Source organism: Somniosus microcephalus, chromosome 3 (assembly GCF_052327205.1).
Source record: "Somniosus microcephalus isolate GS21.2 chromosome 3, FLI_Smic_1.0, whole genome shotgun sequence".
NCBI lineage: Eukaryota > Metazoa > Chordata > Chondrichthyes > Squaliformes > Somniosidae > Somniosus > Somniosus microcephalus.
Window position 1 is genome coordinate 172,487,692 of NC_140989.1, and position 25,259 is coordinate 172,512,950.

At 48.7% G+C, this 25,259-nt stretch overlaps 1 protein-coding gene across 2 annotated transcripts in view; it reads left to right on the forward strand.

Moving 5' to 3' along the window:
• dhx57 (DEAH (Asp-Glu-Ala-Asp/His) box polypeptide 57) overlaps positions 1-25,259 on the forward strand; it is a 99,746-nt gene that overhangs the window by 32,940 nt on the left and 41,547 nt on the right. For both annotated transcript variants that reach the window (XM_085981915.1, XM_085981914.1), the window contains exons 10-11: positions 568-701; positions 4,165-4,219. In XM_085981915.1, coding sequence (XP_085838041.1) covers positions 568-701; positions 4,165-4,219 — 189 coding nt within the window. The remainder of the gene's footprint in view (positions 1-567; positions 702-4,164; positions 4,220-25,259) is intronic.

The window sequence follows — 25,259 nt, forward strand, 5'->3', positions numbered from 1 at the left end:
GGGATATGGAGCAAAGGCAGGAAAATGAAGTGGAGGTGCAGATCAGCCATGATCTAATTGAATGGTGGAGCAGGCCCAAGGGGCTGAATGGCCTCCTCCTGTTCCTAATATTACTACATTTTACGGTTAAGTGCTTTTTTAGAAATGGCACACAATAACATGGATGGGTATCGTATTTCTTATGTCTATTACTGTATATGCTATAGGTATGTCACAATATATGAACATAATATGAGAGAGGGATATGAAAAGATATTCCCACGTACTGACCTGTAGAATGCTTTCATAATTCATCAGCATGTCTTGTGGTCTCTCTCTCTTGAAGTAACTGCAAAGTGATTGAAATATCAACGTCTCTTGATGGATTTTCAGCACCAGATTATAGCACTTGTTATAGGGCCAAGAAGATGGACTCTCCATGATTGCAGAGAGAATTGGCAGTTCTGACAATTATTCACACACTTATGTTCTGCTGTTTTCAATGTCAACTATTGCTGTTCAGTTACTGTGTGCACAACATATTAATATGAATCTGAACTTGAATCTGCATTGGATTTATTGACACAGTGACTTCTTGCTGTTGGTGCTGAAGGATCTGATAATGTCTCGGCATGATCTGCACATTGTCCTGATGAGCGCAACTCTGAATGCCCAGCTATTTACAGAGTACTTCAATTTGTGCCCTAGTATTCATATCCCAGGTAGGATTTGATCTGTGTAATGTAAACATTTGCTTTAAAGTTACATCCATTAAGCCCGTTGATGGTTACAGCAGCACCACATCCACAAATAATACAATATGTGAATGATTTGTTTAATTCAAGGGTGTGCTGTAAATAGGCATATTCCAGGTGTCTAGGTCTTCTCGCTCTGTTGTGCTGGCAAGTTCAGAATTTGTTGTTGAAAACAGTCACTTCGAGAGGTTGAAAGGCTGTATGTTCGAAATGTCGGACCACTCTGATGTGGGGTGCACTTCTGCGGCTGGGGTTGAAGCATATTGTTGACCCTGTTTGCCCTGCGTCTATATTTGACTCCGGTGCACTTGATGCTCGCAATGTAGGCAAAAAGTATATTCCGTTGCCAGAAGACCAACCCCCCGCACTGAGCAACATAAAATTCCGCCCACTCAACAAAAAAGCAGAGATGGGACAGGAGGGCGAAAAACAAGTCACCCCATGTGCTCTCATGCATCTTCTTGTCATTTTACAGTGTCATTGGCCTTGCCTAAGGCCTCAGAGCTGGCCATATACAGCTTAAAAATGCATATATCAAACAACAAATGGTTATTACAAACTACTTTTATTGCACAATTGTGGATAAGAAACTATCAGCTTGTTTTAAAATGAAAGATGCATATATATTAAATTGTAATATTTGTTACCCTGGTGATCCAAATTCATTGCAACAACTACTTGCACTAATACCTTTATTGCTTTACAAATTGGGATCAGGCACCGAACAGGATTTTGGGTGGAGAGTTGGGGGAGATGGGGCAAGGTCAAGAGAAAGCTTTTGAAAGTGGAGCGAGACGGGGAAATATGGTGGGCTTTTAGAACAGATCTCGAATGCTGGGGCATGATGACTAGTCTCTGCCACTAATGGGATGTATCGTTCACAGAAGACTAAATTCTGCAGGGTAGAGGATGCACACTGGAACACAGGGCTGCAGAGGTGAGATGGGGCAAATCTAAGGCGGATTTATAGAAGAGGATGAGGATTTTGAAATCAATGCACTGGGGGATTGAGAGACAGTAGAGATTGGTGAGGTCAGGGGTGATGGTGAGTGGGACCTAGGTTCAAATCAGGCCCAGATTGATGGGATGAAAGTCTTTATCATAAGCTTGGAAGGGTCCTAAGTGACAAGTTTGGACTGTCTCAATCCAGTTCCTCGATGCCATTGGCCCACAAAACACAACTGGCACGAAGTTGGCAATTTCACTGTGATAGATGATGTGGGCAATGGAAACATTTCACACTGATTCAGTGGAGGGTAGTCTTCTGAGGTTGGGGTGGGGCTCTTTGTGGAGCAGAGTAGAGGGAACTTTACTCTGCACCAAACAGTGTTATTCCTGACCAGGAGCATTTGATGTTGGTAATGGGGATCTGCAATGGAAAGTATCACATTCCCGAGCATCAACACTCATCACCCTGACCAACACTTAATTCACCAAAATAAAGTTTAAAAAAAAATTGTGTTAAGCTCCAAATTGATTCTCCAAGTGTCCTACACACGGGGTCAGTTCATTTGATGAAAGTTAAGTACTGGAAATGAAAAGTAATTTTTTTTATAAATCGTTTCATTTTTACCATTTATACAATATACCAGCATAGGTTGTTGCCAAGTGTAGTAATATGCTAACACCTTAGTAAGACTACTGTTAGAGTGCTGTGTGCAGTTTTGAACTCCACACTATAGGAAGGATGTTGAGGCAATAGAGGGTACAGCACAGATTCACTCGGATGCTGCCTTGTGTCAGGAAATAGAAACATGAAGAAAGACTCTTAAATTGGGGCTCTTTTCATTAACTGAGGACATTACTGGGTGATCTGATAATGTTGTTTCAGATTATGAAAGGATGGAATAGGACAGATGGAAACAGACTTTCCAGTGGTTGAGGGTCTAGAATAAGGGGACATTGGTATAAGATTAAATGCAAGAGATTTAGGAAGGAGAGCAGGAGAAATGTTATTACATAGAGGGCTGCGAGACTGTGGAATACGCCACAGAGTTGGAGACTGAAGCAGACAGCAGGGCAACATTTAAGAATAGGTTAGATAAGTGGTTGAAGGAAAGTGAAATACATGGATATGAGAACAGGATCGGCACATGGGATTAGGATTACTGCTGATGGAAAAGCACCAACATGAACTGGGTGGGCCAAATATCTTGCTTCCAAGTTCTCTAACAGATATAATTAGAATTGCAGAAGAATTGGATTCAAATGAGTTTTTAAAGGAATATTTTTGGCAAAACTTCCAAAAATATATCAAGAACCTTCGGGTTGAAACATAGAAACATAGAAGATAGGAGCAGGAGTAGGCCATTCAGCCCTTCGAGCCTGCTCCGCCATTCAATGAGATCATGGCTGATCATCCAAATTCAGTACCCTGTCCCTGCTTTCTCCCCATATCCCTTGATCCCTTTCGCCTTAAGAAATATATCTAACTCCTTCTTGAATATATTTAATGAATTGGCCTCAACTGCCTTCTGTGGTAGAGAATTCCACAGCTTCACCACTCTCTGGGTGAAGAAATTCCTCTCATCTCTGTCCAAAATGGCTTACCCCTTATCTTTAGACTGTGACCCCTGGTTCTGGACTCCCCCTACCATCGGGAACATCCTTCCTGCATCTAGTCTGTCTAGTCCTGTTAGAATTTTATAAGTTTCAATGAGATCCCCCCTCATTCTTCTAAACTCCAGCGAATATAAGCCCAATCGACCCAATCTCTCCTCACACGTCATTCCTGCCATCCCAGGTATCAGTCTGGTGAATCTTCGCTGCACTTCCTCAGATAAGGCGACCAAAACTGCACACAATACTCAAGGTGTGGTCTCACCAAGGCCCTGTACAACTGCAGCAAGACATCCTTGCTCCTGTACTCTAATCCTCTCGCTATGAAGGCCAACATACCAAAATTCTTTAGTACAAAATAAATATAAACTAGACAATTTATTTTGTTACTTCCACTTCTCGTGATGCTACGTGCACTTGTTTTTCAGAGCACTATGGTGCCTGGAAATAACACCGGATGACTGAGCACTAGACAAAGAGTCCAACATTAAAATGTCAGCTGTATCACACACGCCTCTGAGTCAGAAGGTTCAAGTCCCACTTTGAGGGCTTGAGCACAAAATCCAGGCTGGCACTCCAGTGCCGTATTGAGGGAGTGCTGCTAACTGCAGATAAAATCTGAGTATGGTGCCCTGCCAGGAGGCAGTCCTTTTATACTTTTTAATTTTTTTAAATCTGTAGATACGTCTGACGGATACCAGCCTTTCCTGAACTATTGCTTCAAACAATATTTAAAATATTTCAGAAATTTGAGTTCATCGCTTCCTTAACATTGAGGAGGGAAAAATAATGCAGCAACTTGATATCAAAGTCAAAATTGGATAACTGGGTGAAAGTAAATGTACTTAACTTTGTCATTCTGGTGTTTTAGGACATACTTTTCCAGTGGATCAATATTTCCTGGAAGATGCACTTGCAATGACTAGGTAAGCATCATTTACATTATATCAGAACATGGAATAAGTGACTACTATACTACTTTCAACTAATTGTGAACTACATTTTCTTTTAAAGCATTACCACAGACTGTACACAAATTTAATTCGAAGGAATTTAACTGTAATTTTAGTAAATCAGGAAATGATCACAAGATTCAGGCAGGTCATTCAGCCAATTTTGCCTGTGTATCTACTGTGGATGCAGTCTTCGCCTGGGGAAAGATCTGACCTTGACGCCTGCCTACCTACCTGCAGTAGCACTTGTGTTAATGTTCAATCTTTTTCATCCGTGATTGTCTTCCTTTTGCACAAATGTACAAAGAATGCTCACACCTTGCCAAAACCCGTAGGAACGAGTGAAAACCGACCATTTTGTACATTTAACAATGTAATCAGTGCATTCACCCCTCCACTAGAGTCATAACTAGTACTACTGTTTTTCACAAAATCGCAAACGAAGCAGTATAAAGAAAGAACTTGCATTTATATAGCGCCTTTCACAACCTCCGAGTGTCCCAAAGTGCTTTACAGCCAATGACGTGATTTTGAAGTGTAGTCACTGTTGCAGGAAACACGGCAGCCAATTTGCGCACAGCAATGGGATAATGACCAGATAATCTGTTTTTTAGTGATGTTGGTTGAGGGATGAGTATTGGCCTGGACACCAAGGAAATCGCATGAGCTCTGCTTTGAAATAGTGCCGTGCAATGTTCCCTGTAAGCTGTGCTTTGTTCTGTGCAGCCTGTTTCTTTTAATGTGTGGTCCCTTTGCAAATACTGCGCATGTGCAGAAATGTAATGTAAAAGTCTGAGAGTGGCCTATGCAGGACAGTGGGAACATGGGATCTTTTACATCCACCTGAGAGGGCGAGAGGGCAGTCAGGCCCTTGATTTAATGTCTCATCTGAAAGACTGCAGTCCCTCAGTACTGCACTGTAATGTCAGCCTAGACATAACCAATTAATTTCCCACTGCTTCTCAACATGGCCCCACTTTCTGCTGTGCTCCCAACCCAGCCCAAATTTTTGTGGAATATAGAAGAGTGGATAGTTGAAAGTCATTCTTGCAAAGAAAACTGTTAACTGCAATTTTCTCGTATAGACACTGAACCATAACAAAGCCTTCTCTCTGTTGGCTGTGAGGGTATTGCATGAAATAAGTTCCGGCAGTCTCAACCCAGTTCCAAAAAGTAATAAGTCAACGGTACATGGGCTCCAATAAATCAACAAGAACAACATCTTGCATTTACACAGTACCTTTGACATAAGAAAACATCCCAAGGCACTTCGGAAGTTTAAGGAAAATCAGCTGCTGAGCCAAACAAGGAAAGAATTAGGTGTGCTGGCCAAAAGCTTGGTCAAACAGGTGAGGTATAAGGAGGGTCTTAAAGGAGGAGAAGGGAGGTGGAGAGGTTTAGTGTGGGGAATTCTAGGGCGTGGGGCCTAGGCAGCTGAAAGCACTGCAACCAGTGGTGGGGTGAAGGGAATGGGAGAGGCACAAGAGGCCGGGGTCAGAGCAACAGAGAGTTCGGGGTGGGGAGGGTAATTGTGGAGCTTGAGGAGATTACAGAAATGGGGAAGGGGTGAGAAGGCCATTGTGGGATTTAAACACAAAGCTGAGAATTTTAAATTTGAGGTATTCGTTGGCTGGGACTGGGAGCCAATGTAGGTGAATGGGACTTGGTGCAGGAATAAATATGGACAGTAGAGTTTTGTACGAGCTGGCTTTGACAGTAGAAATCGGGACTAAATTGGCAGTCTAATAAAAATTGCCTAATGATAGAGAACTTAATCGTGATGCAGCAGGAGATAGTTTTCTGGGGAAGAGCTTAAGACACATGCATGAAACAAAACCTATAATTACATGGAGTTTACGGCACAGAAACAGGCCATTTGGTCCAACTGGTCTATGCTGGTGTTTTTATGCTCCACACGAGCCTCATTGTTGGGGCAGAATCAAGGGATATGGAGATCGGGCGGGAGAGTGGCGTTGAGGTCGAAGATCAGCCATGATCTTATTGAATGGCGGAGCAGGCTCGAGGGGCCGTATGGCCTACTCCTGCTCCTAATTCTTATGTAATAGAAGGAGGTTTACTCTGCATCTAACGATGCTACACCTGACCTTACAGTGCTCAATGTTACCACTGGGTACCAAAAGTACTGACCTCCTTAAGTTAGGAGAGAACTAAATTCAGCAGAGCTTTAAAAGAAAAATGATAAATATCTTCCAGAACCATCTGTGTGTACTGGAAAAGATGACCGTTTAACAGATGCACTAAATCTAACCAATTTCTTTCAATTTGATTTATTACTTCTTTATTGCAGGAATAACACATCAATTCAACTAGATTGGTAAATCTGTTTCTAGCTCTAGTACTGAAAGTTTTCTTTTTTTTAAAAGAAACATCGAGTACATTTTTTCCATTCGGTAAGAAATGTGTGTCATTTTCCAGAGATTGCCAAATTGCTTTTTATTGTCGCCTTTTGTTCGGAGTGAATGGATTACTGCTGACTTGTGTAGTTAGCTAAAGTTTATCCATTCTAACTAAAGCTCATTAAACCCACCAGTTTTGAAGCAGCAATATGTCTATCAATGACAAATCATGTTGGCTCCCTTGTTGAATTAACAACTCTGAGTTGATTTGCTGTCTTTGTGTCCTCAAGCTGTTTTTAAACAAATGATTACAAGCTGAAGAAAAATGTTGAGACCAATCAGAATTACACTCATAGATAAAATTTTACAGCTCTCTCTAGGAGCTCACCACCCATGTGGCCTTTAAAATGCTTCTTTGTCAAATATTTATCCCCTTCCCTCTTACAAGCTATTCTAGAGTTTGCTATTCCCCCACTATTTCTGGTGGGACATCCATGCCCTAACACCCCTCAGTTATTATTTATAATACACTTACAGACTTTCAGTTAAGGATTCTATTTTTTCCCCAGACTTTAAATATGACTGTAACAGAATCCTGCAAATGTTTCTTTCTTTATTCATTCTCTGGATGTGGGTGCCACTGGCAAGGCAGGAATTTATTCCCTATCCCTAGTTGCCTTTGAGAAGGTGGTGGTGAACCGCTGCAGTCCATGTGGTGACGGTACTCCCACAGTGCTGTTAGGAAGGGAGTTCCAGGATTTTGACCCGGCGACATTGAAGGAATGGAGATGTATGTGCAAGTCGGGATGATGTGCCACTTGGAAGTGGTGGTGTTCCCTTTGTCCTTCTAGGTGGTGGAGGTCGTGGGTTTGGGAGGTGCTGCCAAAGAATTTGGCAACACACTAACTAAACATTTTGGCTGCCTGTTGTTTCTATTATTCCTTGTGCTTCTTGTCCTTGTGTTCTTTGAAGTTTTATTCTTTCCAGAAACAGATTGTGAGAGCGTCAAAGGGGGGGGTGGGGTCATATCTTTCAAACCGTTCTGCATAAGTGATGTGCTAACTTCTCAAAGCCTTAATAACAACAAAAACATTCACAATAAGTGAATGTGGGGCAGCTTTAATGAAGAGTCATAGTTATACAACACAGAAAGACACCCTTCGGCCCATCGTGTCCGCGCCGGCCATCAAGCCCTATCTATTCTAATCCCATTTTCCAGCTAATCATATTATCAGCAGCGTTCTAATCTGATTTTGCTCTTGTCCTCTGCAAAGCAAGTTGCTGGTTGAGAACATTATCGACCGTACCGTTTGCAGAGTGCACACAGGTGCAGTTGAGTTCAAGGGCTAATGATCCCACTTCTGGGATGTGAGTACCTTTCAGGTCAAACCTCCGGTTGCTGTTATCTTGGCCATATCACATCACTGCTGTAATTTTAGCCCAGAGCAGGTTGGCCATGAGCTTCTTTAAGGCCACCTTAAGCATTGCACACGTATAACCACATTGCATTAACCCTTTGAGTAAGGAGACTTTTTTCTCCCCAATATCCTGGCCAATATTTTTCTTTCTTCCTTTCCGTCCGTCCCTCTGTTCCCACGTCTGTCCCTACGTCCTTCCCTCCCAACACAAAATTGTGATCCTGTTACTTTTGAGAAACCGCGCTGGGGTCCTTGAAAGGTAAGTGATCCTGACCACGACCAAGCTAGTTTTACACTTTCCACACACAACAAGCGGGTCACTTTTTTTCAGTAGTTGACTGTAATTTCTGATTGCAGGCAAATGGACGCTTACTCGGGTATTTCGCCAGCTAGACATGTCACCTGATTTCACTGTGGTTGTACATACAGCACCTTTACAGTACAGCTATCGCCTGATTCAGGCAGTAGGGGGTAGTCACAATCTGCTGGGTAGCTTCCTATCTTCAAGCTATCAAATTAAGGGCATTGATTTTTGTAGAAATCAAGGATGCGACATGATTATGTCTGATAAATACTGTGCACTTAATATTGCATATTAATACATTACAACCTGGTGGTTTCCCCATCTTCACTTTACCATTCAGGGAGGAGTAACCACAGGCTCTGCTCACACAGCTCTGGTTTAAGCGAGGGTAAACACGGCTGTATCAAGCAGACTCTGTTGTAACAAGAACCCTTCCAATTTAGCAAAAAGAATAAATAGACTTTGGCCTGTTTGCAGGTCATTGAACTCTGCATATCTCCACAAAAAAATATTAATTTCAAATTTTTCCAAAACCCCAGTTTCTTAACCACATTCTGCTGGTGAAGTTTTAAAGCTTTTGGAATTGGACAAATGCGTGCGTACTTCAGCGTGGTAGCCTGGCATCGATTTCATTTTCTGGGGTAGGGATCAAAATAACTAGGGTAGAGAAGAGAGTTCGATGGAAAAAGATAGATGTGGGTAAAACAGTTGCAGGGTATGTCAAGCCAGCATCAAGGGCGAATGTGGTGAGGGAACCACCTTCATGAAGTGGTTGAGAGGTCAATAACATACAGCGTTTGTTCAATTAAAGATTAAAGTCAATCTGATGCATTCTCTTTACTATAGTGCCCATTTTAAAATGGAAAAAAACCACGTTTATTACATTTCCCTTTCTTTTCAAGAAGTGTGTATGGCCAAGGAGGTGCTTTTATTCATTTAATCACAGACTGGTTATGTGGTAAACCACTGTCATACCTGTCTGTGTCTGTATGTGTATTCCACTAGGTACAGGTCTGGACATGCCTCGGCTGACTCCTCCCACTATTCCAGGTATATAAGTGACTACCTCCCAGTCCCTTAGTATTCTGGACGGGTCGACCACTCGAGACAAGACCTTCATTCTTTAGTTAATAAAAGCCTGATTGTTACTCGCTCAACTTCAGTCTTTTGAGTAATTGATGGCGCATCAATTTTATTAACTAAATTTTTTATAATGGAGAAGATCCTCACACCAGCATGCCTGGACCTGGACAGTCGGGAAGCGGACGCTTCCACCAAGTTTGCTCACTGGCTTACGTGCTTCGAGACATTCCTGACTGCCTCCACTGCGGTCGAAACGGATGCGGACAAACTGTCTGTCCTGATCTCCAAGGTGAACCACCGAGTGTACTCAGTCATCCGGGATGCGACCTCGTACACAGCCGCCCTCCAGCTCCTCAAGACCCAGTACACGCGCCCTGTGAACGAAGTATACGCTAGGCACCTTCTGGGGAGTCGCAAGCAACAACCTGGGGAATCGACTGAGGAATACCTCCAAGCACTGTCCGTGCTTGGCCGGGCCTGTGGGTGTAAGGCGGTAACGCCCGCTAAGTACACGGAGGAACTGATCCGGGATGCCTTCGTAGCGGGCCACAGGTCCAACTACACCCGACAGCGACTGCTGGAGCAGAGTGACCTCACCCTCGACAAAGCCTCCGACATCGCACTAACGCTGGACGCAGCCTTCCGGGGCATGGATGCCTACTCCTCTGCACCGTGGACGCCGCGGGGAACGACAACCTGGGACACGGTAGGACAGCCCCATAGCACCGTGCCACCCCAGCCACAGCCCAACAACGGCCCAACTACCGCAGCAGTGTCCCAAAGCCAGACAGCAGTATCCCAAGGCCAGAAATGCTACTTCTGTGGCCAGGCCAAACACCCCAGAGCGCGCTGCCCGGCGAAGAATGCAACCTGCTCGGGCTGCGGGAAAAAGGGACACTACGCCAGCGTCTGCAAGGCCAAAGCCACCCCGAACGCCAGCAGCGCCGCGTGTGGGCCGTGCGAGCCGCCATCTTGGGCCTCCCCAGCCATGTGCGAACCACCGCAGCAGCAGCCATCTTGGACGACTCCAGCCACATGGGAATCATGGGCGCCGCCATCTTGGACACCAGCCGGGACGCAGCAGACCGCCAACCCCCACCCATCTGATACTCGCAGCGACACACCGACCCCTACGCTGGCCTCTGTGACGCTGGACCAAACGAGACCGCACCAGTTAGCTCGGTCCAAAATGGACGTTAAGGTAAACGGCCATGCAATAAACTGCCTTTTTGACTCCGGGAGCACAGAGAGCTTCATCCACCCCGACACGGTGCGGCGTTGCTCTCTCCCAGTCCTGCCTGCGCACCAGCGGATTTCTATGGCCTCCGAGTCCCAGTCAGCGGACATTGGCGGCTACTGCGTGGTGACACTAGTAGTAGACGGGACTGTGTTCAATAATTTTAAACTCCTGGTCCTGCCCGACCTCTGCGCTGCCGTTCTACTGGGGTTGGATTTCCAGTGCCACCTCAAAAGCGTTACGATGGCGTACGGTGGCCCCCTCCCCCCACTCACAGTCCGCAGCCAGCAGCCTCCAAATTGCCCGCCGCGCACTAGATGCAACCTCTCCACACTCAGAGTCCCACCCCCCCCACTGTTTGCTAACCTCACCCCTGACTGTAAGCCCATCGCCACAAAGAGCAGGCGATACAGTGCCGGGGACAGGGTTTTCATCAAAACCGAAGTGGAACGGCTCCTGAAGGAGGGGATTATTGAGGGCAGCTCCAGCCCCTGGCGAGCCCAGGTTGTAGTCGTTAAGACCGGCGAGAAACAACGCCTGGTCATCGACTACAGCCAAACAATAAACCGCTACACCCTGCTGGACGCCTACCCACTCCCCCGCATAGCTGACATGGTCAACCAGATCGCGCAGTACCGCGTCTTTTCGACCATTGACCTGAAATCAGCGTACCACCAGCTCCCCATCAGCCCTGAAGACCGCCAGTATACTGCTTTTGAGGCAAACGGCCGCCTCTATCACTTCCTTAGGGTTCCCTTCGGCGTTACCAACGGGGTCTCCGTCTTCCAAAGGGAGATGGACCGGATGGTCGATCAAAACGAGCTGCAGGCCACTTTCCCTTACCTAGATAATGTGACCATCTGCGGCCATGACTTGCAGGACCATGACGCAAACCTCGAGAAATTCCTCCGCACCGCCCAACTCCTGAACCTGACATATAACAAGGAGAAGTGCATATTCCGCACAGACCGCCTCGCCATCCTTGGCTGTGTTGTAGAACACGGGGTCATCGGTCCCGACCCGGACCGGATGCGTCCCCTTATGGAACTCCCACTGCCCCACTGCCTAAAAGCTCTGAAGAGGTGCCTAGGGTTTTTTTCCTACTACGCTCAGTGGGTCCCCTACTATGCAGACAAAGCCCGTCCACTGATCAAGTCCACCTCTTTTCCCGTGACGGCAGAGGCCCGCTTAGCCTTCCACCGTATCAAGGAAGACATTGCCAAAGCCACCATGCACGCAGTGGACGAATCCATCCCCTTCCAGGTGGAAAGCGATGCGTCCGACTTCGCTCTGGCCGCCACCCTTAATCAGGCGGGGAGACCTGTGGCATTCTTCTCACGAACCCTCCAGGGCCCGGAGACCAGACACTCCGCGGTCGAGAAGGAGGCCCAGGCTATCGTGGAGGCTGTGCGTCATTGGAGGCACTACCTGGCCGGAAAACGATTTACCCTGCTCACTGACCAGCGTTCAGTTGCTTTTATGTTCAACAACAAGCAGAGGGGCAAAATCAAAAATGACAAGATCTTGAGGTGGAGAATCGAACTTTCCACCTACAATTACGAGATCTTGTACCGGCCTGGGAAGCTCAATGAACCCCCAGATGCCCTATCGCGTGGCACCTGCGCCAGCGCGCAGATCGATAGGCTGAGGGCCCTCCACAATGACCTCTGCCACCCGGGGGTCACCAGGTTCTTCCACTTCATCAAGGCCCGCAACCTGCCTTACTCCATTGAGGAGGTCAGGACCATGACCAAGAACTGCCAAGTCTGCGCTGAGTGCAAACCGCACTTTTATAGACCAGACAGAGCCCACCTGATAAAAGCCACTCGCCCTTTCGAACGCCTGAGCGTCGATTTTAAAGGGCCTCTCCCCTCCTCCGACCGCAATGTGTACTTCCTCAACGTCATTGACGAGTACTCCCGGTTCCCGTTCGCTTTCCCCTGCCCGGACATGACCAGTGCCACGGTCATTAAATGTCTGAACAGCCTCTTCACCCTGTTCGGTTTCCCCAGCTATATCCATAGCGACCGGGGCTCATCGTTTATGAGCGACGAACTCCGCCAGTACCTGCTCGCTAGGGGTATTGCCACAAGCAGGACCACCAGTTACAACCCCCGGGGGAACGGACAGGTGGAAAGAGAGAATGCAACTGTTTGGAAGGCTGCCCTACTAGCCTTAAAGTCTAGGGGCCTTCCGACCTCCCGCTGGCAGGAGGTGCTCCCCGATGCGCTCCACTCGATTCGGTCACTTCTCTGCACTGCCACCAATGCCACCCCTCACGAGAAAATGTTTGTCTTCCCAAGGAAGTCCACATCGGGGACATCGTTACCGCCATGGCTAACGTCCCCAGGGCCGGTACTACTGAGAAGACACGTGAGGGCCAATAAAACGGACCCCCTGGTCGAGAGGGTCGACCTCCTCCACGCCAACCCCCAGTACGCTTACATTGCGTACCCGGACGGGCGGGAGGACACAGTCTCCATAAGAGACCTCGCACCCTCGGGGACCGCTGTAACCCACTACCCATTACCACCCCCCCCCACGACCCGATATCCAACCCCAGCAGCCGGCTCGCCTTGGACCGTCACCCATGAGGACTACACTCCAGGGCCCCAGCCTACACGGGACGCGACGCCGGAAGCTCCACCACCCCTGCCGTCGCCACGTCGATCACAGCGGCAGACAAGACCTCCGGAGAGACTCCAATACACGAACTTTTAAATACACTTCACCCCGCCGGACTCATTTTTAAACAAGGGGTGAATGTGGTAAACCACTGTCATACCTGTCTGTGTCTGTATGTGTATTCCACTAGGTACAGGTCTGGACATGCCTCGGCTGACTCCTCCCACTATTCCAGGTATATAAGTGACTACCTCCCAGTCCCTTAGTATTCTGGACGGGTCGACCACTCGAGACAAGACCTTCATTCTTTAGTTAATAAAAGCCTGATTGTTACTCGCTCAACTTCAGTCTTTTGAGTAATTGATGGCGCATCAGGTTACAGCACGGAAGAAGGCCATTCGGCCCGTCGAACCCGTGCCGGCTCTCTGCAAGAACACTTCAGCCAGTCCCACTCCCCCGCCCTTTTCCCGTAGCCCTGCAAATTTCTTTCCTTCAGATACTTATCCAACTCCCTTTTGAAAGCCGTGATTGAGTCTACCTCCACCACCCTTTCAGGCAGTGCGTTCCAGATCCTAACCACTCGCTGCGTTAAAAAGGTTTTTCCTCATGTCACCTTTGGTTCTTTTGCCAGTCACCTTAAATCTGTGTCCTCTGGTTCTCGACCCTTCTGCCAATGGGAAGAGTTTGCCTCTATCTACTCTGTCCAGACCCCTCATGATTTTGAACACCTCTATCAAATCTTCTCTGCTCCAAGGGGAACAACCCCAGCTTCTCCAGTCTATCAACGTAACTGAAGTCCCTCGTTCCTGGAATCATTCTCATAAATCTTTTCTGCATCTTCTCTAAGGCCTTCACATCCTTCCTAAAGTGTGGTGCCCAGAATTGGCCACCGTACTCCAATTAGGGCCGAACCAGTGTTTTATACAGGTTCATCATAATTTCCCCGCTTTTGTACTCTATATACCTCTATTCATGAAGCCCAGGATCCCACAAGCCTTTTTAACTGCTTTCTCAACCTTCAACGATTTGTGCACATACCCCTAGGGGTCTCTCTTCGTGCACCCCCTTCAGGATTGAACCATTTAGTTTATATGTCCTCTCCTCATTCTTTCTACCAAAATGTATCACTTCACACTTTTCTGCATTAAATTTCATCTGCCACGTGTCTGCCCATTTCACCAGCCTGTCTGTGTCTTCCTGAAGTCTATCACTCTCCTCCTCACTGTTCACTATACTTCCAAGTTTTGTGTCATTTGCAAATTTTGAAATTGTGCCCTGTACACCCACGTCCAAGTCATTAATATATATCAAAAAAAGCTGTGGTCCTATAACCGACCCCTGGGGAACACCACTTCCTCCAGTCCGAAAAACAACCGTTCACCACTGCTCTCTGTTTCCTGTCACTTAGCCAATTCCGTATTCCATGGGCTTCAACTTTGCTGGCAAGGCTATTGTGTGGCACTTTATCAAATGCCTTTTGGAAATCCATGTACATCACGTCAACTGCACTGCCCTCATCAACCCCCTCTGTTACCTCATCAAAAAACTCGATCAAGTTAGTTAAACACGATTTGCCTTTAACAAATCCGTACTGGCTTTCCTTAATTAGTCGAAGTGACTGTTAATTTTGTCCCTGATTATTGTTTCTAAAAGCTTCCCCACTACCGAGGTCAAACTGACTGGCCTGTAGTTGTTGGGTTTATCTTTACACCCTTTTTTGAACAATGGTGTAACATTTGCAATTCTCCAGTCCTCTGGCACCACCCCTGTATCTAAGGAGGATTGGAAGATTATGGCCAGTACCTCCGCAGTTTCCTCCCTCAATTCCCTCAGCATCCTAGGATGCATCCCATCCACTCCTGGTGACTTATCTACTTTAAGTACAGCCAGCTTTTCTAATACCTCCTCTTTATCAATTTTTATCCTATCGAGTAACTCCACTTCCTCCTGCTGTACTATGTCTATGGCAGCATCCTCTTCCTTGGTGAAGACAGATGCAAAGTACTCGTTTAGTACCTCAGCCATACCCATTGCCTCCATTCATAGGTCTTCTTTTCGGTCCCTAATCGGCCCCACCCCTTCTCTTACGACCCTTTTATTATTTATATGCCTACAGAAGACTTTTGGATTACCTTTTATGTTGGCTGCCATTCTATTCTCATACCCTCTCTTTGCCCCTCTTATTTTCTTTTACACTTCTCCTCTGACCTTTCTATATACAGTAATCCCTCCCCAACTGCGGGGGATACGTCCCTGAAAACCCCCGTGGTTAGTAAAACCGCAGTTGGCAAATACAGTATAAATGTTCAAATAACACAAAAAAGAATATAAAAGCAATAAAATCATGTTATTTACCTTAATCGTGAATTTAAAACCGCGTATATGCAAAATTCACTGCCACGGTTGACAAAAGTTGTCGCAGAGAGGAAACCGTGTATACTTGAAATCCGTGTATGGCAAAACCGCGGTTGGGGTGTGATTCCTGTATAGCCTGATTCTCGGATGTATTTGCAACCTGAATCTTTTTCTGCTGCTTCATATTCTCTATCTCTTTTGTCATCCAGGGAGCCCTGACTTTAGTTGCCCTGCCTTTCCCCCTAGTGGGAATGTACCTGAACTATTTCCTCTTTAAAGGCAGCCATTGTTCCGTTACAGTTTTGCCTGCCAATCTTTGATTCCAGTTTATCTGGGCCAGATCCGTTCTCATCCCACTGATATTGGCCTTCCCCAGTTAAACATTTTTACTCTAGATTGCTCCCTGTCCTTTTCCATAACTAATCTAAACCTTATGATACTATGATCACTGTTCCCTAAATGTTCACCTACCGACACTTGCTCCACTTGACCTACCTCATTCCCCAGAACCAGATCCAGCAATGCCTCCTCCCTCGTCAGGCAGAAACATACTGATCAAGAAAGTTCTCCTGAACACACTTCAGAAATACTTCCCCTTCTCTGCCCTTAACACTATTATGATCCCAGTCTATATTAGGATAGTTGAAGTCCCCCATTATCACTCCTCTATAGTTCTTGCACCTCTCTGCAATTTTTCTCCTCCATAACATTCCCACTATTTGGTGGTCTATAGAATACACCTAGTAGTGTAATGGTACCTCTGTTATTTCTTAACTCTAGCCATATAGATTCTGTCCTTGACCCCTCCAGGACATGCTCCCTCTCCAGCACTAACATTCTCCTTGACCAATACTGCCACACCACCTCCTATCTTTCCTTCTCTATCTTTCCTGAACACTTTATAACCAGGAATATTTAATATCCAATCCTGCCCTTTTTTGAGCCAGGTCTCAGTTATTGCCACACCATCATAATCCCATGTGGCTATTTGTGCCTGCAGCTCACTTACCTTGTTTACTACACTTCGTGCGTTCACATACATACACTGTAAACCCATCTTATACCATCCTGTATTCTCTTAGTTTGACCCCACCTAATACCTTACCATTTCTTACTTTAGTGCTCTCTGCCTCTCCCAATCCTTTGAGCACTTTATTTCCCCTCTCTAATGTTACATCCTGGTGCCCATCCCCCTGCCAAATTAGTTTAAACCCTCCCCAACAGCACTAGCAAAACTCCCTGCAAGGATATTGGTTCCGACCCTGTTGAGGTGCAACCCATCCGGCCTGTACAGGTCCCACCTCCCCCAGAACTGGTCCCAATGCCCCAGGAATTTAAAGCCCTCCCTCCTGCACCATCTCTCCAGCCACGCATTCATCTGCACTATCCTCCTATTTCTATACTCATTAGCACGTGGCACTGGGAGTAATCTGGAGATTACTACCTTTGAGGTCCTGCTTTTTAATCTCTTTCCTAGCTCCCTAAAATCTGCCTGAGGTACCTCCATACCTCTTTCTACCTATGTCGTTTGTACCGATATGGACCGCAACCTCTGGCTGTTCACTCTCCCCCCTTCAATGTTCTGCAGCCGCTCGGTGACATCCTTGACCTTGGCACCAGGGAGGCAACATACCATCCTGGAGTCACATCTGCGGCCGCAGAAATGCCTGTCTGCTCTCCGAACTATCGAATCCCCTGCCACTATTGCTTTCCCACTCTTCTTCTTCCTCCACCGCGCCCCCCCCCCCCTCCCCATGTACAGTTGAGCCACCCGTGGTGCCATGCACTTGGCTCTGGCTGTACTCCCCAGAGGAATCCATGCCCTCACCAGTAAACTGAATACTGGTTGGAGAGCGAGATGCACTTGTGACTCCTGCACTACCTGCCTGATCCTTCTTGTCTGACGGTCACCCATTCCCTGTCTGCCTGTGCACTCCTTATCTGTGGGGTGACCAACTCCTGAAATGTGCTATCCACGTAGCTCTCCGCCTCACGGATGCACCGCAGTGACGCCAGCTGCCGCTCAAGCTCCAAAACCCGGAGTTCGAGCTCTTCCAGCCGAAGACACTTCCTGCACATGTGGTCGTCCAGGACACTGGGAGCGTCCTGGAGTCCTCACGTGGCACAGGATGTGCATTCCATGGGACTGAGCTGCCCTGCCATGCCTTTACTTAATAGACTATATTAACTAGAAACACTTACCAGCTACTCGCCAATCAGCTCCTTCCCTGGTTGTGACGTCACTTTAGCTGTTTTGCAGTTGTTACTTTTGTTGTTGTTTTTGCTGGAGGTCCTCCCCTTCCTCGCTGCCGCTGCTGCTCCAGTCTGCACTCCCTCTGGGCCTCCCTCTCGATTTATACTATACCTCCTTGCTGCCACCGCTGCTCCAGTCTGCACTCCCTCTGGGCCTCCCTCTCGATTTATACTCTACCTCCCTGCTGCTCCAGTCTGCGCTCTCTCTGGGCCTCCCGCTTGATTTATACTCTACTGTAGTAATTAACGAATTCCTACGAATAACGGAGATCGACACAAGAGAACAATCAAACGGGTCTTTACTCAACGGAGATGCCACGAGGACTGCCTGGGCAGTCCCGTGGTTTGCGACGTGACGTCATCGCGTTTGCCCGCGTTTTCCCACGCTCTTAAAGGGGCCACGCCCCGTACATGCAAACTCTATATACAAAACACAGTAATGCCCAACACAATGGTACAGGTTTAGGCTGGTGTTAGGACATCATTAAAGAGAATTATATATAGTTAGCCAGAGTCATTCAGTGGTTCTGCCACATGCACCCCCGCCCCCCCCCCCCCCAGAATTCGCTTTAACGGACAAAGTCAAATAGTGAGGGGGTCTGACAAGCCTGTCAGAACGACTCCTGTACTCTCGAGGTGGAGGCGGCTGGCGCTCTGGCGGGCGGTCGCACTTGGTGTGCCGTAACGACGACGGGTGGCCGACCCCGTCTCGGTGGTTGTGCTGTCTCGACGGGGCGGTCGAGGTCCAAATGTGCTGGCTTTAAGCGGTCGACCGAAATGTGGTCCGGTTTACCACCGACATCTACCGTGACGGTTTTGTCCCCTGCTTCCAACACGCGGAAGGGACTGGTATATGGGGCCTTGAGCAGATCCCTATGTGCGTCATGGCGAATAAAAACGTATTCAGCCTTGTGAAGCTCCGTGGGAATGTGTGACCTCTGCGGCCCGTGGTGCGAAGTGGGCACCGGTGCGAAACATCTGGCCGCCTCTTGGTGACTAGCAAGCTGGGCAGACACGGACCGTTGCTCCGTCGATGTTGGTAGGAAGTCCCCTGGGACCCGCAGCGGCTGACCATACACAAGCTCCGCTGATGAAGAGTGAAGGTCTTCTTTGGGGGCCATGCGAAGGCCCAACAGGACCCACGGTAGCTTGCCTGCCCATCCAGCGTCCTGGAGGCTGGCTCTCAGGGCGGCTTTCATTGACGGGTGGAAGCGTTCGCAGAGGCCATTCGCCTGTGGGTGGTAGGCTGTGGTGCGGTGTAATTTGACAGAGTCCTTGGGCCACTGCATTCCAGAGTTCGGAGGAAAACTGCGGTCCCCTGTCTGACGAAATATCGGCGGGTACTCCGAAACGGGCGATCCAGGAGGAAATGAACGCCCTGGCCACGTCCGCCGAAGTAGTGGATGACAGGGGGACCGCCTCTGGCCATCTGGTGGTGCGGTCAACCATGGTCAGGATGTGTGAAAAACCATGGGAGGGTGGGAGTGGTCCTACCAGGTCCACGTTGACGTGGTCAAAACGTCGCTCCGGAACTGTGAAGGCGGCCAACGGAGCTTTGATGTGGTGCTGTACCTTGGCCTTTTGGCAGACCACGCAGGTGTTGGCCCAGTCGCGGACATCTTTATGCATGCTATGCCATACAAATTTCGCTGACGTCAGTTTCTGAGAGGCCTTCATTCCAGGGTGTGACAACCCATGTATGGCGTCGAACACTTTGCGGCGCCAGACGACCGGCACGACAGGGTGAGGATCCTGTACGGAGACGTCACACAACAGCGTGGTACCTGCCGAATGGAACTTGACGTCAGCCAACTGGAGGCCAGTGATGGACTTCCGGGTCTGAGGCTTGGTCCGCTGCTATGAGGGCGTAGTCGATGCCCAAATGAACCGTATTGACGATCGCGTGGGAGAGGCAGTCTGCCACCAGGTTGTCCTTACCGGCCATGTGCCGTATATCCGTGATGAATTCGGATATGTAGGTCAATTGACGCTGCTGTCGGGCTGACCACGGTTCGGCGGTCTTGGACATTGTAAAGGTCAGCGGCTTATGGTCCACAAAAGCGGTGAAAGGACGTCCTTCCAGTAGGAACTGAAAATGGTAGATGGCCAGAAAAAGGGCGAGCAACTCCCGGTCGAACGTGCTGTATGCGCTCTCGTTCTGCCGTAGTTGACGGCTGAAGAATGCCAACGGCTGCCACGTCCTGTTCACCCACTGCTGTTGCACGGCACCGACTGCGTAGTCCGACGCGTCGGTGGTGAGGGCGATGGTGGCTCCTGGCAGTGGGTGCGCCAGCATAGTCGCGTTGGCTAAGGCGCTTTTGGTGTCGGCGAACGCTCGGGCCATGTCATCTGTCCAGTCTACCGGGCTCTTGCCAGTCTTGCCCTTGAGGGCCTCGTACAGGGGCTGCATGAGTAGTGCCGCCTTAGGTACGAGACGGTGATAAAAGTTTACCATGCCTAGGAATTCCTGCAGGGCCTTTATGTTCTGCGGGCATGGAAAGGATGTCACCGCCTCTACCTTCAAAGGTAAAGGAACTGCTCCCTCTGAGGTGATGCGATGCCCCAGGAAGTCAATTTGGTGCAGGCCAAACTGACACTTGGCCGGGTTGATAATCAGGCCGTGTTGGCTGAGGCGTCGAAAAAGGGTGCGTAGGTGACAGGTATGTTCTTCCTTAGTAGGACTGGCAATTAGAATATCGTCCAGGTAGACGAAGAGGAACTTGAGGTCCCGCAGCATGGAGTCCATCAGGCGTTGGAAAGCCTGGGCGGCGTTCTTCAACCCAAATGGCATCCGTAAAAACTCGAAGAGGCCGAATAGGGTGATGACTGCGGTCTTCTGGACGTCTTGTGGATGAACTGGGACCTGATGGTAGCCCCGGACGTGGTCGACTTTTGAGAACACGGTGTTCCCTGCCAAATGGGCAGAGAAATCCTGGATATGGGGGATCGGGTACCGATCAGGAGTGGTGGCATCGTATGGCCGCCATCCGCCGCCAGGCTTCGGGACGATATGGAGGGGTGAAGACCAGGGACTATTCGACCGGCGAATAATCCCTGACCGTTCCATGGTTGCGAACTCCGCCTTTGCGATCGCCAGCTTGCCAGGTTCTAGGCGCCGGGCCCGCGCATAGACCGGGGGGCTGTTGGTGGTGATGTGGTGTTCCACACCATGTTTTGTGGCTGTGGAGGAGAACGTGGGTCTTGTCAGGTCGGGGTATTCGCTGAGCAGGCGAGCGAACTCCTCAGGAGTAGGGAACGCACAACAGACGGTGCATGACGTAGTGTTACTGCGGTAACATGGAAGAGAATTAAAAGTTGCTGCGTTGATCAGCCGCCGGTTCCTAACGTCGACCAGGAGGCTGTTGGCGCACAGGAAATCCGCGCCGAGGAGGGGCTGGGAAACTTTGGCCGTAACAAACTCCCAGTGAAAACGTTGCCCCCCCCGAGGCACAGCTCCACTCGCCGTCTGCCGAAGGTCCGAATTGTTCCGCCATTGGCTGCTTCAAGGGCGGGGCCGTGATTCCCCGTCTGCACATCGAGGGCGGACGCGGGTTAAAATGCTGCACTGCGCTCTGGTGTCGCACAGAAAACGACGACCGGAGAGAGTATCGGTGATGAAGAGCAATTTTCCCGCATTGCCGATCGCCATCGCGGCCGCGGGGTGCCCATTGGACCCGTTCCTCGGTGGTCGCAGTGTCAGTCGTTGGATTTTTGGGGAAAACTGCAGAGAGGGCGGCAACGCTTCGCTTCACGCCAAACTGTGTGTGGTCGAAACACAGCCCAGCAGGCTGATGAGCTGGGGCAGTGTCTGCGGGGGATGGGTGCCTCGTGGCGGCGCAGTACTGCCGAGTTACAGCAAAAATGTTGTCGGCCTCCGCAGCGAGTGTTGCGCAGTCTTCAGTTTCAGACCTGGCCAGGGCAGCTTGTACCTGTTCAGGCAGTTGGCTGAGGAAAATCTTGCAGAATAGGAAACATTCCTGTTCTGAGCCCAGGAGTGTGAGCATTTGGCTCATCAACTCTGAAGGCTTGGAATCCCCAAGCCCAGGCATAGCGAGTAATCGACGGGCGTGCTCCGATTTTTGTGAGCCCGACCGCGCTTTGAGGGTTTCATACTTGCGCTCCGTTGGGGGGTTTTCGAGGAGGCTGATGATCCGAGAGGTGGTAGAGCTGTCGAGTGCGGAGACCACGTAAAGATACTTGGTCTGATCCGCATCGATGTTCCTCAGGGCAAACTGGGCCTCGACTTGAATAAACCACGAGGGTGCTTGCTGCTCCCAGAACTGCGGTAGCTTTAGCGAAACGGCGTTTGCTTCCATGCTGTGCTCTTCTTTTGTGAAAACGTTCACAAAAACAGGGTCACCAATGTAGGAATTAACGAATTCCTACGACTAACGGAGATCGACACGACATCGACACGAGAACAATCAAACAGGTATTTACTCAACGGAGATGCCACGAGGACTGCCTGGGCAGTCCCGTGGTTTGCGACGTGACGTCATCGCGTTTGCCTGCGTTTTCCCGCGCTCTTAAAGGGGTCACGCCCCGTACATGCAAACTCTATATACAAAACACAGTAATGCCTAACACAATGGTACAGGTTTAGGCTGGTGTTAGAACATCATTAGAAAATGATATACAGTTAGCCAGAGTCATTCAGTGGTTCTGCCACACTACCTCCTCGCTGCTCCAGTCTGCGCTCCCTCTGGGCCTCCCGCTCGATTTATACTCTACCTCCTCGCTGCCGCCGCTGCTCCGGTCTACACACACTCTCGGTCTCCCGCTCGATTTATACTCTGTCTCCTTTGATGTCACTCCTTGTTTTTGTTTTTTTTAAGTCGCCTCTTGGCTCCCTTTATGCCGCTGCTGTCGCTCCCACTCAAATCGGCGCTGTTGACAACCCTTGAATGTTTAAACCTAATTAATACCGATTTATAGTTCCTAATCTGCTTTTATGCTGCACTGTCAAAATTAGCATAAATCTCTCACCAAGCTGCTGGATCAATGTTGTCCAACAGAAATTGCGGAGTGGCCACAGGTGTCTAGCCACATGCACTAATTTTAGTAGAAAACACCTTACACACACTCGCACAATGCAGGTTAAATGTACTTCATGTGTTTATTTACTTAACAAACATCTACCATCATTCAATAACCAAGGATGTAAAGCACTTAAAAAAAAAAAAAAAAAACACTCGCACACTCTGCTTTTCTTCTTACTATTTTACCAACATATGCACCAAAGGCTAAAGTATACATACATACACTGTGCAACTATGAGTATTGCGATCACAGGTGCTCATTTTTGATTTACCAGTCAGTAATGTAATTAGCCACATCTAGATTCCCAGTTAGCCACATGTGTTTAGTGGCTAACGTATTGGACAGCACTGATGCAATTCAATGATTTACTGCTTTGAGCTGAACTTGTGCTTCCTGTTGGACCCTCAGAAAATTAGGAGGGAGGTGAAAGGTTCTTTGTGACTGTACGTCAATGTTGTCCTGGCTCCAGTGCAACATTCAGAGCCAACACAATGTGACTGACTGAACCTAGATACTGGTGCAAATCCAATTCCCTCTGGCTCGTAACTAAATTGAATGCATATGTAGCTGGGGAAGGGGGCCACACACACACTGAGCACTCTGGTGTTTTTTTGGGGAGAAAGCTGGAGCTGAGTTATAGAAGTTATAGTGAAGTCAGGGCTCCGTACTCAACCCTGCAACGCTGGGTTAATTGCAACTGTCACATTTACATGACAAGCTCTTTGTTCTCCTATTGCTGCATGAACTCCAGATGTTGCATGTATCTGTATATAGTCACTTTCCCTCTGATGTTTAGCGTATACTAGCGACTGGATGTGGTGGCACTACAGCCCCCCCCCCCCCCCCCACTTACTCCATCCTCGCTTATCCCAGACAGTAGCTTATACCGGGTAAATGGCGCTAACCGTTTGCCATCACTATAGGTGTCAATTATATATGCGTTATTTAAAACTTATTAATCGTGCTGACTATTTTGTGCTGAATTTTTAAAAGCCAATTTAAATTTTTTTTTAAAAATAAATGTTTTTAATGACTGCAATCAATCAACATCTCACGCTGCAACATTAATAGAGTCATAAACAGAACCACAGAGATTAAATAGAATCAAGACATTTAACGTAGATGTTAAACGTAGTAGCTAAATTGAGGCTGCCTGACATTTCCACTGCCTCCTTTAGATGTTAGCAGTTAACAGTGCGAACAGCTGATTGAAGCTGCCCAATGACTCCATCAGCTGTTCGCACTGTTAACAGCTGCGGGAGGCAGTCAGATGGTCTAGTCGCCCCACCTTCAGTCATCCCTATGGCCTCTAGAACTCCTGCGAACCCTTCTTGCCAGCTTGTTGATCCCCAGGTCTGTACAAAACTCCTTTTAGCTTTCTTTGGTTATACCAGCCACCGCATATTGTGGGCAAATCGCCCGCTATAAACGGTGGAGTCTGTATTTACAGTGTACTGCCTCTAAATTGATGTGAATCTTACCTGAGGAGTGGTCCTTATTAATGATATAGGCCTAGAAATTCACTTTGGGCCCGCCAGCTGGCGTGCGCCCAAAAGTTAGCGCTGAGCGCGGAGCCAGTTGCGACCGTCAGATATTCAGTTTTTGCGCCCCAAGTCGGAACCGAGCGCTATTCCAGGGTGTGCCCGCCCCCACTTGGGGCGCTGAAACTGAATTTCAGCGCTCTAGGCGCCGCTGCGCCACCCGCTGCAGAGCGGCAGGCTGCGGTACTGCAGGCCTCCTCCTCTTAAGGGGGAGGTGCCTGCAACAGGGAGATCGCCGCTGGATAGTGCCGGCAAATGAGCCCGACACCACGGAGAAGTGCCGGGTTCGCGGAAAGCAGCCAGCAATGCTGCGGGCGGCGGCGGCGGGGTGGGGGGGGGGTGCGGGGCGGCGGCGGGGGGGGGGGGAGGAGCGGGCAGGCGGCCGCCGGAAAAGCGGCCGGCCGCACCTCCACCTTAAAGCGCCCCACTAAGGCTACAGTACGGCCCCATTTTCTGATCGCTGTTTGCGGCCACTGCGGAAGAGGCGGCCGCAACTCAATATGGGGATCGGGGCGGAACCGGGGCACTGCGCACGCCGATGACGTCATCGGTGCCGGCGCAGTGCTAACGGCTACCGCCGCCATTACCGCTGCGCTGAATATCGGCGCAAACTCCTCTATTGGCGCAGAAGCCCTCTTTGGGCGGTAACTGGCCGCAAAGCTGCCAGCGCCTTACTGAATTTCTAGGCCATAGAGTGCACTTGTATTTATAATTGGAGATCAGACATAGGTAAGTGTCTGGCCAACCTTGACCTCTCTGTAAGCACGTTTCAGCTGATCACCCAAGTAACTAATTCATTA